This window comes from Corylus avellana, chromosome ca5 (assembly GCF_901000735.1).
Source record: "Corylus avellana chromosome ca5, CavTom2PMs-1.0".
NCBI classification, from domain to species: Eukaryota; Viridiplantae; Streptophyta; class Magnoliopsida; order Fagales; family Betulaceae; genus Corylus; species Corylus avellana.
The window spans coordinates 33,921,777-33,934,368 of record NC_081545.1 but is presented as its reverse complement, the minus strand read 5'-3'; the positions used below and the strand labels follow the sequence as shown (position 1 = coordinate 33,934,368).

Here is a 12,592-nt window from a genome sequence, read left to right as displayed (position 1 = left end):
GGTTTGATTTATTATGGCTGTAGGATAGTGTTAGACAGTTTAGTTAAGGTTTCTCCGCCCCAAAAATAAAGGAATAAGAAAAGAAAAAGCGTGCATTTTGAAGGGTTATAATGCGACACAAAAATGAAAATTATTTTTGTGTTTTGAAAAGTTGTTTTGTTAATGTATTTGTAAACGAAAATACAAGACAAATTTCCGTGTGATGTTTTTGCCTCTATTTGCAAATTTTTGTTCTTTTTCTACCTACTCCATTGTACAGTAGAGATTAAGACCAAGACCCACTAAGCATTAAATATCTTTTATACCAAACAACACATTGGTATTGATCAGCCAATTATGTCGGCATGAATGAAAGAACCACTCCACCTGCTTGGCTGCTTCTAATTGCTACCTATCTTATAATTTTGTCCTCTTTCCAGCATTTTCAGCTTTTAAGGTTGCGAGTTTCTTCTAACCTATGCTGAGATATGATGGCTTGAATTCTGAGTTTCAAGAAAATTAAGAACATATAGGTTGGCAATGTTTTGAGGCAAAAGACACTGGGATTTTCAATGGGTTTTAAGAGACGTCTTCAGAATGATTGTGATGAGTGATGAAGTTTTAGCCGCGGCAACACAGCTTATGTTAATGGCAATTATCCTATCTGTGATACTGTTATTTGGGGGAATTGTTGTGCTGGTCTTAATACATGTTTGTATTGTTGGGAGGGCCTTTAGAAGAGGATTCTCCAGTGGAACTATGGTTGGGAGGGGCAGCGCTGGAAGCACAAGCATGTCTAGAGATGACTTGGACAAGCTTCCTTGCTATGAGTACAGAGCCAAAGAAGAGAGAAGCAGCCCAGTAGTGGACTGTGCAGTTTGCTTGGAGAACTTCAAGATGGGTGATAAGTGCAGATTGTTGCCCACATGCAAGCACAGTTTTCATGCCCAGTGTGTGGATGCATGGCTTCTGAAGACACCCATCTGCCCAATTTGTCGAACCAGTGCTGAATCTTGGAAGGGGGGTTCAGTTTCAGGGGAAGGGAGCAGCCATTTTAGTGATCTCAGCGTTGAGTTGAGAGGGATCAGCCAAACAACAGGAAGCAGCCACCTCAGTGATATTAGGATTGAGTTGACAGAAAGCCCCATAATAGAAAGTTGCTGTGAGAGTGATATTGGGATAGAGCTCAGAGAAAACCACACCCATTTGAACGATGCTGGAGTTGAATCGGAAGATAGCCAAGCAAATACAGTTGGGAATCAGCTGAGTTCTGATCCCTCTCCTTTGCCTGATGTATGAGATTTGCTTGTATTCTTGGACAGATTCATTTAGAAGTTATGATCAAGTTATGTTATTTTCCCTCTTAATTTTTAGAATTTGAGTACACCTCTTTGCTTGTTTGGTAGAATTTAGTTGATGAGTGCTTGTTTTCTTTCATGTTGCTGTCAGCTGTGATAGCCTCGTTTCAGCTTATTTGGGTTGATAAGTTGTTTGCGAAATGGGAGATGAGATTATAAAGTTTGGCCACACTTAAGTTAGAACGGACATTTTTTTTACACGATTCGTGAACTTTATAAGAAATTAGTGGGTTATAATTAAAAAGGACGCCGAGCTAAGCTTGACTCATATAATATTATATTAATGCCTCGACATAAATCGAACCTGATACACGACATTTACAGTTAACAATTTATGGCATGCCTCGTAAACGTGATATGAAATTAACATATTAAGATTAAAAGGTATAATCTATTTAATTAAATAGATTAATTTATATAATTTCATATTCATACTTGAACACGACTCATAACCGACATCCAAACAAAATGATGTTTGAAGGCCCACCATCGAGCAAGAAAACATTTTTATGTGCAAATGGAGCGGGCAAAGTTGTACTCGGAATATAAAGAAAAGCATCTTCCACTAGTGATGCTGCAGTTTAGGTTTTTTGTTCATTTCTTGTTGCTTCTGTAGTTGGGTTTTTTATGTCTTTCCTTTGTATTTCTGTATTTTCTGTTGGTCTTTGCTGTATTTATTGTTTTCCATAGGTTATAATCTACCTGTACATAAGTGGTTTGATCTTGTGGGGGAGATTTTTGATGTTGGTGATATCCTTCAAAGGATCTTATTCGATTTTCTGCAGTGCCTGCCCTACAACAACTATTTAACAGTAGTTGTTGCCTTTACCACAATAGACTCTTCACGGAGATCTTTTGCAATTTGTCATCACCTTGTGCAGCCCTAAAAAAGGCCCGACTTGTTTATGGTTCTTTTGGAATCACCGGCAAAACTATTGCCTACTGTTGGGTCCTTTTGAACTTGATCCAAAATTTGTTCTTAAATTTGTACTTCGTTGACCATTTGGGCTTTATTGTTAGGGTGCCCACCCCTTTTATGGTCGATTAATCACGAAACTCGCTTTCCCTTATTTGATTAAAAAAAAAAAAGGAAAAGATGTCAGGGTTGACTTTCGTATAATAATAGACCATCATTACTATTATCGCATTATGGGCCTCTCTGTAGCCCAGTTAGTAGACCTCTATTGCATATGTTCCTTGGGCTTCCATAATCAAAATGAGAAACATTTGATCAAAGTGATGGGCCCTGTACTGCATATATGGATTGGACTTCGAGATTTTTTTGAAAAAAAAAAAATCAAAATAAAGGGCCACAATGTTTCAATATGAGACCCATTGAAAAGTGGTGCAAATTCCTTGGTTCCAAATAAATAGTTGAAAATTCTTAGTTTATGGAGGGTTTCCTTTTACATCCTCCACATCAAGCCCCAAAAGCCCCAGAAGGAGCAACGGGCTGGTTAACCCCCCTCCGCTATCCAAGGAACATATTTCACAATAATTTCTTTTATCTTTTCTTATATTATTAAATTTTATTTTTTTTTTTTATAAAATATAAGTTCTCTACCTATATTATTTTTTTCACAAAATCTCAACATAATCTCTAACTAGAGACAAAAATATGAAAGAAGAGAGAGGAACTTTTAGCTCTCTATACATTGAAAAACACCGTAACAATGATTGATTAAATATAGAGAATTTAATGTGAGTAAATTTTTGTGATTTTTTTTTTAATTTTATTTTTTAAAATTTTTCTTAAACATATGCAAGAGAATGATATATATATATATGACATCTTTTACTAGTGCTCTTACACCAATAAATTTTTCTCACTTCATTACCTACTAACTTGAGTATCAGAAGTGCCGGGGTTGCTGATATTTGGTTTAGGAGATTTTATTATGCTTTTATTTGCTTGTATTTGTTGTCTCTTTGTATTTCCTTGTATTTTTTGTTCATTGTGTTCATTTTCTAGGCTACATCCTTGATCTGGCCCTTTTTGTTTTTTTTTTTTTTTTGACACAGATCTTCCTCTCCTTTTCGACTACTGATGGTCGGCTGTGTTGTTCTTTTTCGACCACTAATGGTTGTGTTGGCTACCCTTTGGGGTGCTGTTTCCGTTTACGGAATTTTGCCGTTTATTACAGCCTATTTTGGCTGTTTCGGTTCGTTTGATGGGCCGAGTCATTTATTTGACTCATTTCCAACTGTTACTAAGATTTTTCTGTCGTTTTTGTCTTTAATTTGTTTTTGGTCTATTGTTGGAAAGTTTACCCTTTTTTCGTTTTTATGATCGTCCTCTTCTTCTTTCTTTCGGATCAAGAGTGCAAATGATCATTTCTTGTAATCTCTTCCTTATTTAAAAATAAAAATAGAAAAAATAAAAAATAAAAAATAAAAAAAAAGTATAGAATGTTCCACCGAATCACCGCTAACTACCTACCCACTAATTTTCTTAACCTTTTTGTAGCTACTTTCCAAACGGTGGCTGAGGCCCGAGGGAAGAAATTTTTAGAGGTTTACAAAAGCAGTCAACGGTAAAATAAATATTTGTCCTTTTTTAATATGCGGAGGTGCAGCCAGCATCGAGGACCAAAATAAAAAGTAAAACAAGAATTGACAAAAAACCAAACAACTTTAATTAAGTTTTGCTTCTAACAGTTTCCAACTATGTATTCATTCCACCACATCCCTTTCCACGAATCCACTTGCAGGATCACGGCGGAATTGACAATTATGAGGCGGAAAAATGTAAAAATTTAGTTTTTGGAGAGATATTTTATAAAAATTCATAAATTTTAAGGATAATTTTAAAATTATGTCCGCCCTTGTCTAGGATGACATATATTATCGTATACCTTCGACGATATATATATATATATATATATATATATATATAGGTTTTAATGTATCGACACGTCCTTCTTGTATACTGTTACGTATGTAATGGGACACATGCTCTAATCTCAAACGGTCTGAATATTGATCCTAAAGTGAGAAATTGAACTAAGAAATTGTCTATGTCCACCTAAAATGAATAAATACAACAATTGGGTGAAGCATTGGGACGTGGTGTTATATATGCATCATGACATAAGAAGCAGAGAACGGGTGGGGTGGAACCGTGGAAAACATGCAAGCTTTTATAGCCATTCGTATGTGTGTGTGGCTTATAGAGGATTGAGCGGGGATGCCCACTTTCATTTTAACTCTTCTGGACTCATGGAATCATGCAACTAGCTTGTTTTCTACAACCTTTCTAAAATATTATTTCATCATTAAATTCACTATTTTTTTTTTTTGATGGGTTAAATTTACTTTACCGTTTGAAGTTTTAGGAGTTTTTCAATTCGAACTCCAATATTTAAAAATTAATAATGTACCATTTTAATGTTTCAAAATTTTTTAATTCAAACCCTCCGTTACTAATTTTCAGATGAATTTTTTTTTTTTTTTAAAAAAAAAAAACATCGAGAGTAATTACGTAATTTCATAAATTTTTGTCCAATTTGACATAATTTTTAAATCTTACTAAGATATCAACAAAAATAAAAGAAAATAAAATTTCATTAATAAATTGGTTCCATATGTCACATCTCGTGAGAACATTGACTTGGACGATGCTGATCATATATAAAGCAACGGTAGATAACATATTAGACGACCATAATTATCGGTGACCAAAACTAATCAAACATGACATCTCATTCAACCACCATCATCTTTCCGAATAGCTGTATTTTTTTGACCATATGCTTGAATAACTATAATTTTTATATAAATTGCTGGGAGAGTAATTAAGAGTGTATGCTTGATAATTCAACATATTAATTAATTAATCAAATGATATCTTGGCTTTCGGGTTGATGATGTTGTATGTCGGCATGGGGTCCTTTTGATCCTAGGGTCGAGGAATAAGAGATACTACCTATGCATTAGGTTTGTGTCTGCCTACCTCAGATTTGTTATTCAAATTGAAGATTAATTATAAGTTAGCGAAAGTTTGACGTCTTTGATGTGTAATCTTATAGTTACGGCTTTGATCTTTTAGCTTCGATTATGATTTTTTAGAACGTTATGTTTTGTAATTGTAAGAGTTTTAATGCTCTTGGCTTCTCTATTAATGAAATAAGAATGATTTTCCTTAAAATAATAATAATAATAATAATTAAATTGATAAATCAAATTTTTTATTAAGTATTTAATCAATTGTAATCTCATTTATAATAAAAAATCGCCATATATATTACCAGAACAGTAACCATAAACAAAGAGAGCGAGAGAGAAAGAAGAAGAAAAATGAGTTCCAACTCTGAAACACAAGCTCACCATGTGGTTCTCTTTCCTTTCATGTCCAAAGGCCACACCGTCCCAATCCTCCACCTAGCCCATCTCCTCCTCCGCCGTGGCCAGGCCGTCACCGTCTTCACCACCGTAGCCAACCGTCCATTCATCGATCACTCCCTTGCTCACACTTCTGCCTCCGTCGTCGACCTTCCCTTCCCTCAAAACGTGGCTGACGACATCCCCGCTGGCATCGAGAGTACCGACAAACTGCCCTCGATATCCCTGTTCTATTCATTTGCCAACGGTACCAAGCCCATGCAGCCCGCCTTCGAACGAGCTCTCCAGACTCTTCCACGTGTCAACTTCATTGTCTCTGATTGGTTCCTCTGGTGGACCCTGGAGTCCGCCTCCAAATTCAACATCCCCCTGTTCGCATTCCATGGTATGAGCTATCACTCCAGGGCTATTAGCCGGGCTGTGATTGAGAATCGGCTTCTCTTTGGACCCGAGTCAGACGACGAGTTGATAACAGTGGATCCTTTTCCATGGGTCAAAGTCACTAGAAATGACTTCGAGCAGCATTTTAGGGAGCCGGACCCAAAGGGTCTGCATTTTGAGTTCGTTATGAATGTTGTAATGGCAGAAATGAATAGCTACGGCGTCATATTCAACAGTTTTCATGAGCTTGAGCCTTTGTTTGTTGATTATTGGAATCGTGAGTGTTCATCCAAGGCCTGGTCCGTGGGGCCTCTTTGCCTGGCTGGGCCGCCAAAGGAATCCAACAGTAAGCCATCATGGGTGCAGTGGCTGGACAAGAAGCGTGAGCAGGGGAGCTCTGTTCTGTACGTAGCCTTTGGGTCTCAGGCGGATATTTCCCCTGCACAACTCAAAGAAATAGCAATTGGGTTGGAGGAATCCAAGGTGAATTTCTTGTGGGTGACAAGAAAGAGTGATCAGTCGGAGGTTTTAGAGGGGTTTGAGGAGAGAGGGAAAGACAGGGGAATTGTGGTGAGAGAGTGGGTTGACCAAAGGGAGATTTTGATGCACGAGTGCGTGCAGGGGTTCCTAAGCCACTGTGGGTGGAATTCTGTTCTGGAGAGCATATGCGCTGGAGTACCAATCCTGGCATGGCCGATGTTGGCAGAGCAACATTTGAATGCGAGAATGGTGGCAGAGGAGATAAAGGTGGGGCTGAGGGTTGAGACCGTTGATGGGTCAGTGAGAGGGTTTGTGAAACGGGAGGGGTTGCAGAAAATGGTGAGTGAGTTGATGGAGGGAGAGATGGGGAAGGAAGTGAGGAAGAAGGGGAAAGAGATTGCTGTTATGGCCAAGAAGGCTGTGGAAGACGGTGGATCGTCCTGCCGCTCCATGGACCTGCTCATTGATGAGACTTGCAAGAAGGAAACATGCACTGCGTAACTCTCTCACTCTGCCAGCGCTGGGGCATAGAAATTAGACAACTTTTTGTTTTGTTTTTAATAATGAATAAAGCTTTGCTCTTTCTCCCAACACAAATTTCTGTTCCTTGTGCACTGCTCTCTGCAGATTTTTGGAACTGACCGAAGTTTTCCATAGGTAATTATATATAGATCGAATATTCTACTTATCATATGTTCGTCAGTTTACATGCTTCCCATAAGAATGAGATTCGTGTATTTATTTTATTAATTACATTGTTGGTGCTTTATTATTTAGGGTTAAATATTATTTTTTTTAGCGAATGCAGAGAGTTGCTTTTCTTCTCCTCAATCACCTGCTTTCTAGTCCTGCTCTCAGATCTCACCATCCTCGAGTTTCCTCATGGCTCACCACCATTCATCTCTTGATTTTAAGACTCTTCTCCCTTCCCTTCTCTGCAATCCAAACTAGGCAAATACTGCAAATTTTCTATAAAAATTGTTAACCAACCATCTGTGAAAAAAGTATATCGATCTATGAACCTATCAACACAGCAATGACACACTCTTATCATATACAGATAGGATAATATTTGTTATATGATGTAAACTGTATAGCTTTGAAAGTTCCATACTTAACTAAACATTTCTTTCTCTTAACCAAAGGTTTTTAATTCTTAATTATGACATATTTGAGATTGCGTTTAAAAGGTTTAAAAGTACTTTTAGCACTCAATAATTCCGTTTGAAAAAAAAAAAAACATCTTAAGCAAACGTTTACCTCCATGGGTTCCAAGAAAAATGAAAACCCCGACCTTCCACGACGACAGCGGCCGCCTTGGGTTCATCCACTCTCTCTTTCTCAGTCGGTTCATACAAGATAATGGTACTTGGTTAATGGGTTTTCTTGGTTATTAATTTCGTCTTTTTTTCCTTTTTTTTGTTATCCAGTAAAATCTGGAGCTTTCCAATTACACCATCTACGATGGATTGCAATGAAGGATATATATAGTTTGGCTAAAAGATCTTGGATTAAATCTGGACTGTTTTTTTTCTTTTTTTTAAACAGCAGTTGTGGGGCCGGATCCTAGCTAAAGCAATGCGGGGTACAGAACATACAGTTTTTTTTTTTTTGCTAAATTGGGTTAAAAAAATTTCTTTTAACTTATTCTATAAAAATGATGAATCATTTTTCATGTGAGAAACTCATGTTTTTTTAGATAAATTTTATTTTAATTTTATCCTTATAATTAAAAATAAAATTAAAAAAAAAAAAAAAAAAGATGTGCTTTTCATATGTAGAAAACGCATATCATTTTTATAGAAGATGTTAATTTTTTTCTTTTCAAATTAGTTTCAGGAAAATATCGTCCGTACAGGACCATAATTAGTGCCCAAAGTCAAACATGACATCTCATTCAATTACCTTTATGTGAATTTTTTATTTTTTATATGTCTGTACAAGAGAAGAATGAAGATTTGAACTAGTGATCTCCGCTTCATTAGGCGTGATCCTAGCCGATTGAGCTACCTCTTGAGTACATACAGTTAAGAAATTGAGTATAAGAGGATCAACATTAAAATAATAAAATAATTTTGGATTTTTTTTTATCCTTTAATTCATGGTTTTTTTTTTTTTTTTTGGTGTGTTTTTTGTCCATCCAAATTTACTACTCTCCAAGAACTCAACCTACAAGAGAAATTGTAAGAAATAACATTAAGAAAAGCAGTTGACTCATATCTGAGTCTTGATAAAACTAGTGTCAATTATAAGACAATACGAAAAAGTCTATGTACCTACTAAAACTATGAGCCTATTTGAGATTGTATTGAAAAATTCTGATTTTTGTTTGTAAAATTTTATCAAAAAGTTCTACCACTAAAAAACTATTTAGCTGTTTTGTAATTGTGTTTTTTTTCTTTTTCTTTTTTTTTTAACTATTACTAATGTTTGGTAGCAAAATGAAAAAAAAAAAAAAAAAATGCATTTAGAAGTAAAAATGACAAAAAAAAGAAGAAGAAAGACATGTAATATTTTTTATTTCATTATAGCAATTAAAATGGTTAACGTAATGGTTATGAGAAACATAACCTTTTTTTTTTTTTTAATTAAACTCAAATATCATTGACAAGAACGTAAAGATCAAAAAAATCACAAAGAAGGGAGAGAAAACTCCTTACCGACAATACTATAGATGCTTGGTGGGATTTCTCATATCCATGTTTTATCTATGACATGGTTGGTTGCCTCTTTTGCTAGCTCGGGAGCTGCATAATTAGCTTTTCGCATCACATGAGTAAAACTACAAGACCGAAAATAACATAGACTTGTTTGGATCCCTTCCACAAAATGTTCATAGCAACTACTATTTTTCATAGTCGAATTAACCGCGTTCACTATTTGCAGTGCATCTCCTTAAAAAATGACATCGGTAAAGCCTATCTCCTGGCTGAACATTATTGCATATAGTGCAGCTTGTGCTTAAGCCATAACTGGATCCATAATGCTACGTAGAGTGATGCTTCAAGCTGCCACCACCCTCACCCTCGAATTCTGGCGTTGAAAATCACCAAGAGAGTCCTTGGCCTCACGAATCAATTGCTTGGGATGAGAAAAGACGTCCCTATGTACCACGACATTTCAGCGGAACCAAATCTTTTGAGCCACTACTGTAAATAACTCCACGTTGTCTCTCTCCCATCTACCCAACAGCTCCTCAAATTTTCTCTCCCTAGTTTAAGGCTCTCTCTCTCCTTCACACGCAATTTTTTTTTTTTAAACTTAAGACAAAAGTTGGGTTTAAGTTATGCCTTAATCATTTTCCATTTCTTTTTTGCTTTGTCTTTTTTCCTCCAAAAAAAATGATGTAGCACCTTGTCATGTTGACTTTTATGGGTAAAATGTGGAGTTTTTATTAGATTTTAGCATTTCTCATACTAAAATGCAATCATTTCCTCACATTTGGTCCATCAAAAGCTGATGTGGTAGGATACTTTTATTATTTTATTATTAAAAAAATTTTAATTTTTAAATCAAAATTAAAACAATAAAAAACTAAAAAGAGGTTCTAGGGGTGACTTTGGCCACCCCTTGCAACATTCTTTTAGTTTTTTGGGTAAAGTTCACTTAATCCCCTCAAACTATCATCTCAATGACAATTTACCCTATAAACTACCAAAACAATGACGATGTACCCCCAAATACTAACAAAATGATAAAATTACCCTTATAGAATTTTCAATAAGACAAAAATACCCTTACAATTTTGAAAAAAAAAAATGAATTTTTAGTATTTTTGTTTTTATTTTAGTAAGGGTAATTTCATCATTTTTTAAAATTGGTGGTACATTGTCATTGTTTTGGTAGTTTGAATTGTAAATTGTCGTAATTGATAGTTTGAGGGATAAATTGTCATTGGAGTTGTAGTTTGAGGAGGTTAAGTGGACTTTAGACTAATTTTTTATTGTATTATTAAAAATCGCCACACACACACACACATATATATATATATATATATATATATATATATATATAGAGAGAGAGAGAGAGAGAGAGAGAGAGAGACAGACAGAGGGCGTTTACTAGCCAGAATACATTTGTATTTCCAAAGCATTAACGATAAACAAAGAGAGCTAGAGAGAAAGAAGAAGAAGAAAAATGAGTTCCAACTCTGAAACACAAGCTCACCATGTGGTTCTCTTTCCCTTCATGTCCAAAGGCCACACCGTCCCAATCCTCCACCTAGCCCATCTCCTCCTCCGCCGTGGCCACGCCGTCACCGTCTTCACCACCGCAGCCAACCGTCCATTCATCGCTCACTCCCTTGCTCACACTTCTGCCTCCGTCGTCGACCTTCCCTTCCCTCAAAACGTGGCTGACGACATCCCCGCCGGCATCGAGAGCACTGACAAACTGCCCTCGATGTCCCTGTTCCATTCATTTGCTAACGGTACCAAGCCCATGCAGCCAGCCTTCGAACGAGCGATCGAGACTCTTCCACGTGTCAGCTTCATTGTCTCTGATTGGTTCCTCTGGTGGACCCTGGAGTCCGCCTCCAAATTCAACATCCCCCGGTTCTCATTCCATGGTATGAGCTATCACTCCAGGGCTGTGAACTGGGCTGTGGGTCGGAGTCGGCTTCTCGTTGGACCCGAGTCAGACGACGAGTTGATAACAGTGGATCCTTTTCCATGGGTCAAAGTCACTAGAAATGACTTCGAACAGCAATTTAGGGAGCCGGACCCAAAGGGTCTGCATTTTGAGTACGTTATGAATGTTGTAATGGCAGAAATGAATAGCTACGGCGTCATATTCAACAGTTTTCATGACCTTGAGCCTTTTTTTGTTGACTATTGGAATCGTGAGTGTTCACCCAAGGCCTGGTCCGTGGGGCCTCTTTGCCTGGCTGAGCCGCCAAAGGAATCCCACAGTAAGCCATCATGGGTGCAATGGCTGGACAAGAAGCGTGAGCAGGGGAGCTCTGTTCTGTACGTAGCCTTTGGGTCTCAGGCGAATATTTCCCCTGCACAACTCAAAGAAATAGCAACGGGGTTGGAGAAATCCAATGTGAATTTCTTGTGGGTGACAAGAAAGATCAGTGAGTCGGAGGTTTTAGAGGGGTTTGAGGAGAGAGTGAAAGACAGGGGGATTGTGGTGAGAGAGTGGGTTGACCAAAGGGAGATTTTGATGCACGAGTGTGTGCAGGGGTTTCTAAGCCACTGTGGGTGGAATTCCGTTCTGGAGAGCATATGCGCTGGAGTACCAATCCTGGCATGGCCGATGCTGGCAGAGCAACATTTGAATGCGAGAATGGTGGCAGAGGAGATAGAGGTGGGGATGAGGGTTGAGACCGTTGATGGGTCAGTGAGAGGGTTTGTGAAGTGGGAGGGGTTGCAGAAAATGGTGAGGGAGTTGATGGAGGGAGAGATGGGGAAGTAAGTGAGGAAGAAGGGGAAAGAGCTCGCTGTTATGGCCAAGAAGGCTGTGGAAGACGGTGGATCGTCCTGCCGCTCCATGGACCTGCTCATTGATGAGACTTGCAGGAAGGAAACTGCCATGAGTAACTCTCTCACTCTGCCAGCGGTGGGGCATAGAAATTAGACAACTTTTTGTTTTGTTCTTTCTCCCAACACAAATTTCTGTTCCTTGTGCACTGCTCTCTGCAGATTTTTGGAACTGACCGAAGTTTTCCATGTGAGTCGTGACAGATGGAGTACTAGTTTGTGTGTATATGGTAAACAATGTGATGACCTGCGATTATACCGAGCGGAGGTAATTATATATAGATCGAATATTCTACTTATCATATGTTCGTCTGTTTACTTGCTTCCCATAAGAATAAGATTCTTGTATTTATTTTATTAATTACATTGTTGGTGCTTTCTTATATATTTAGGGTTAAATATTATTTTTTTAGCGAATGCAGAGAGTTGCTTTTCTTCTCCTCAATCGCCTGCTTTCTCGTCGTCTCAGATCTCACCATCCTCGAGTTTCCTCATGGCTCACCACCATTCATCTCTTGATTTTAAGACCCTAGCTTCTCTGCAATCCAAACTAGGCAACTACTGCAAATT

General features: G+C 37.6%; 2 protein-coding genes and 1 pseudogene across 2 annotated transcripts; all 3 read left to right on the top strand.

The window, feature by feature from the left end:
• The first annotated feature begins 372 nt into the window (after positions 1–372).
• Positions 373–1,465, top strand: LOC132182640 (RING-H2 finger protein ATL56-like). The gene has a single exon (XM_059595942.1). It carries the CDS (start codon positions 577–579, stop codon positions 1,276–1,278), a length of 702 nt encoding a protein of 233 aa, XP_059451925.1. The 5' UTR covers positions 373–576; the 3' UTR covers positions 1,279–1,465.
• A 4,158-nt stretch (positions 1,466–5,623) lies between these two features.
• Positions 5,624–7,232, top strand: LOC132182592 (UDP-glycosyltransferase 90A1-like). Its single transcript, XM_059595881.1, has one exon. It carries the CDS (start codon positions 5,634–5,636, stop codon positions 7,038–7,040), a length of 1,407 nt encoding a protein of 468 aa, XP_059451864.1. The 5' UTR covers positions 5,624–5,633; the 3' UTR covers positions 7,041–7,232.
• A 3,375-nt stretch (positions 7,233–10,607) lies between these two features.
• On the top strand, positions 10,608–12,383 carry LOC132182603 (UDP-glycosyltransferase 90A1-like; annotated as a pseudogene).
• The last annotated feature ends 209 nt before the right edge of the window (positions 12,384–12,592 follow it).

Bases quoted from the DNA above. Each gene is read 5' to 3' on its own strand.
- LOC132182640 (XM_059595942.1), top strand. From the start codon at position 577: ATGATTGTGATGAGTGATGAAGTTTTAGCCGCGGCAACACAGCTTATG.
- LOC132182592 (XM_059595881.1), top strand. From the start codon at position 5,634: ATGAGTTCCAACTCTGAAACACAAGCTCACCATGTGGTTCTCTTTCCT.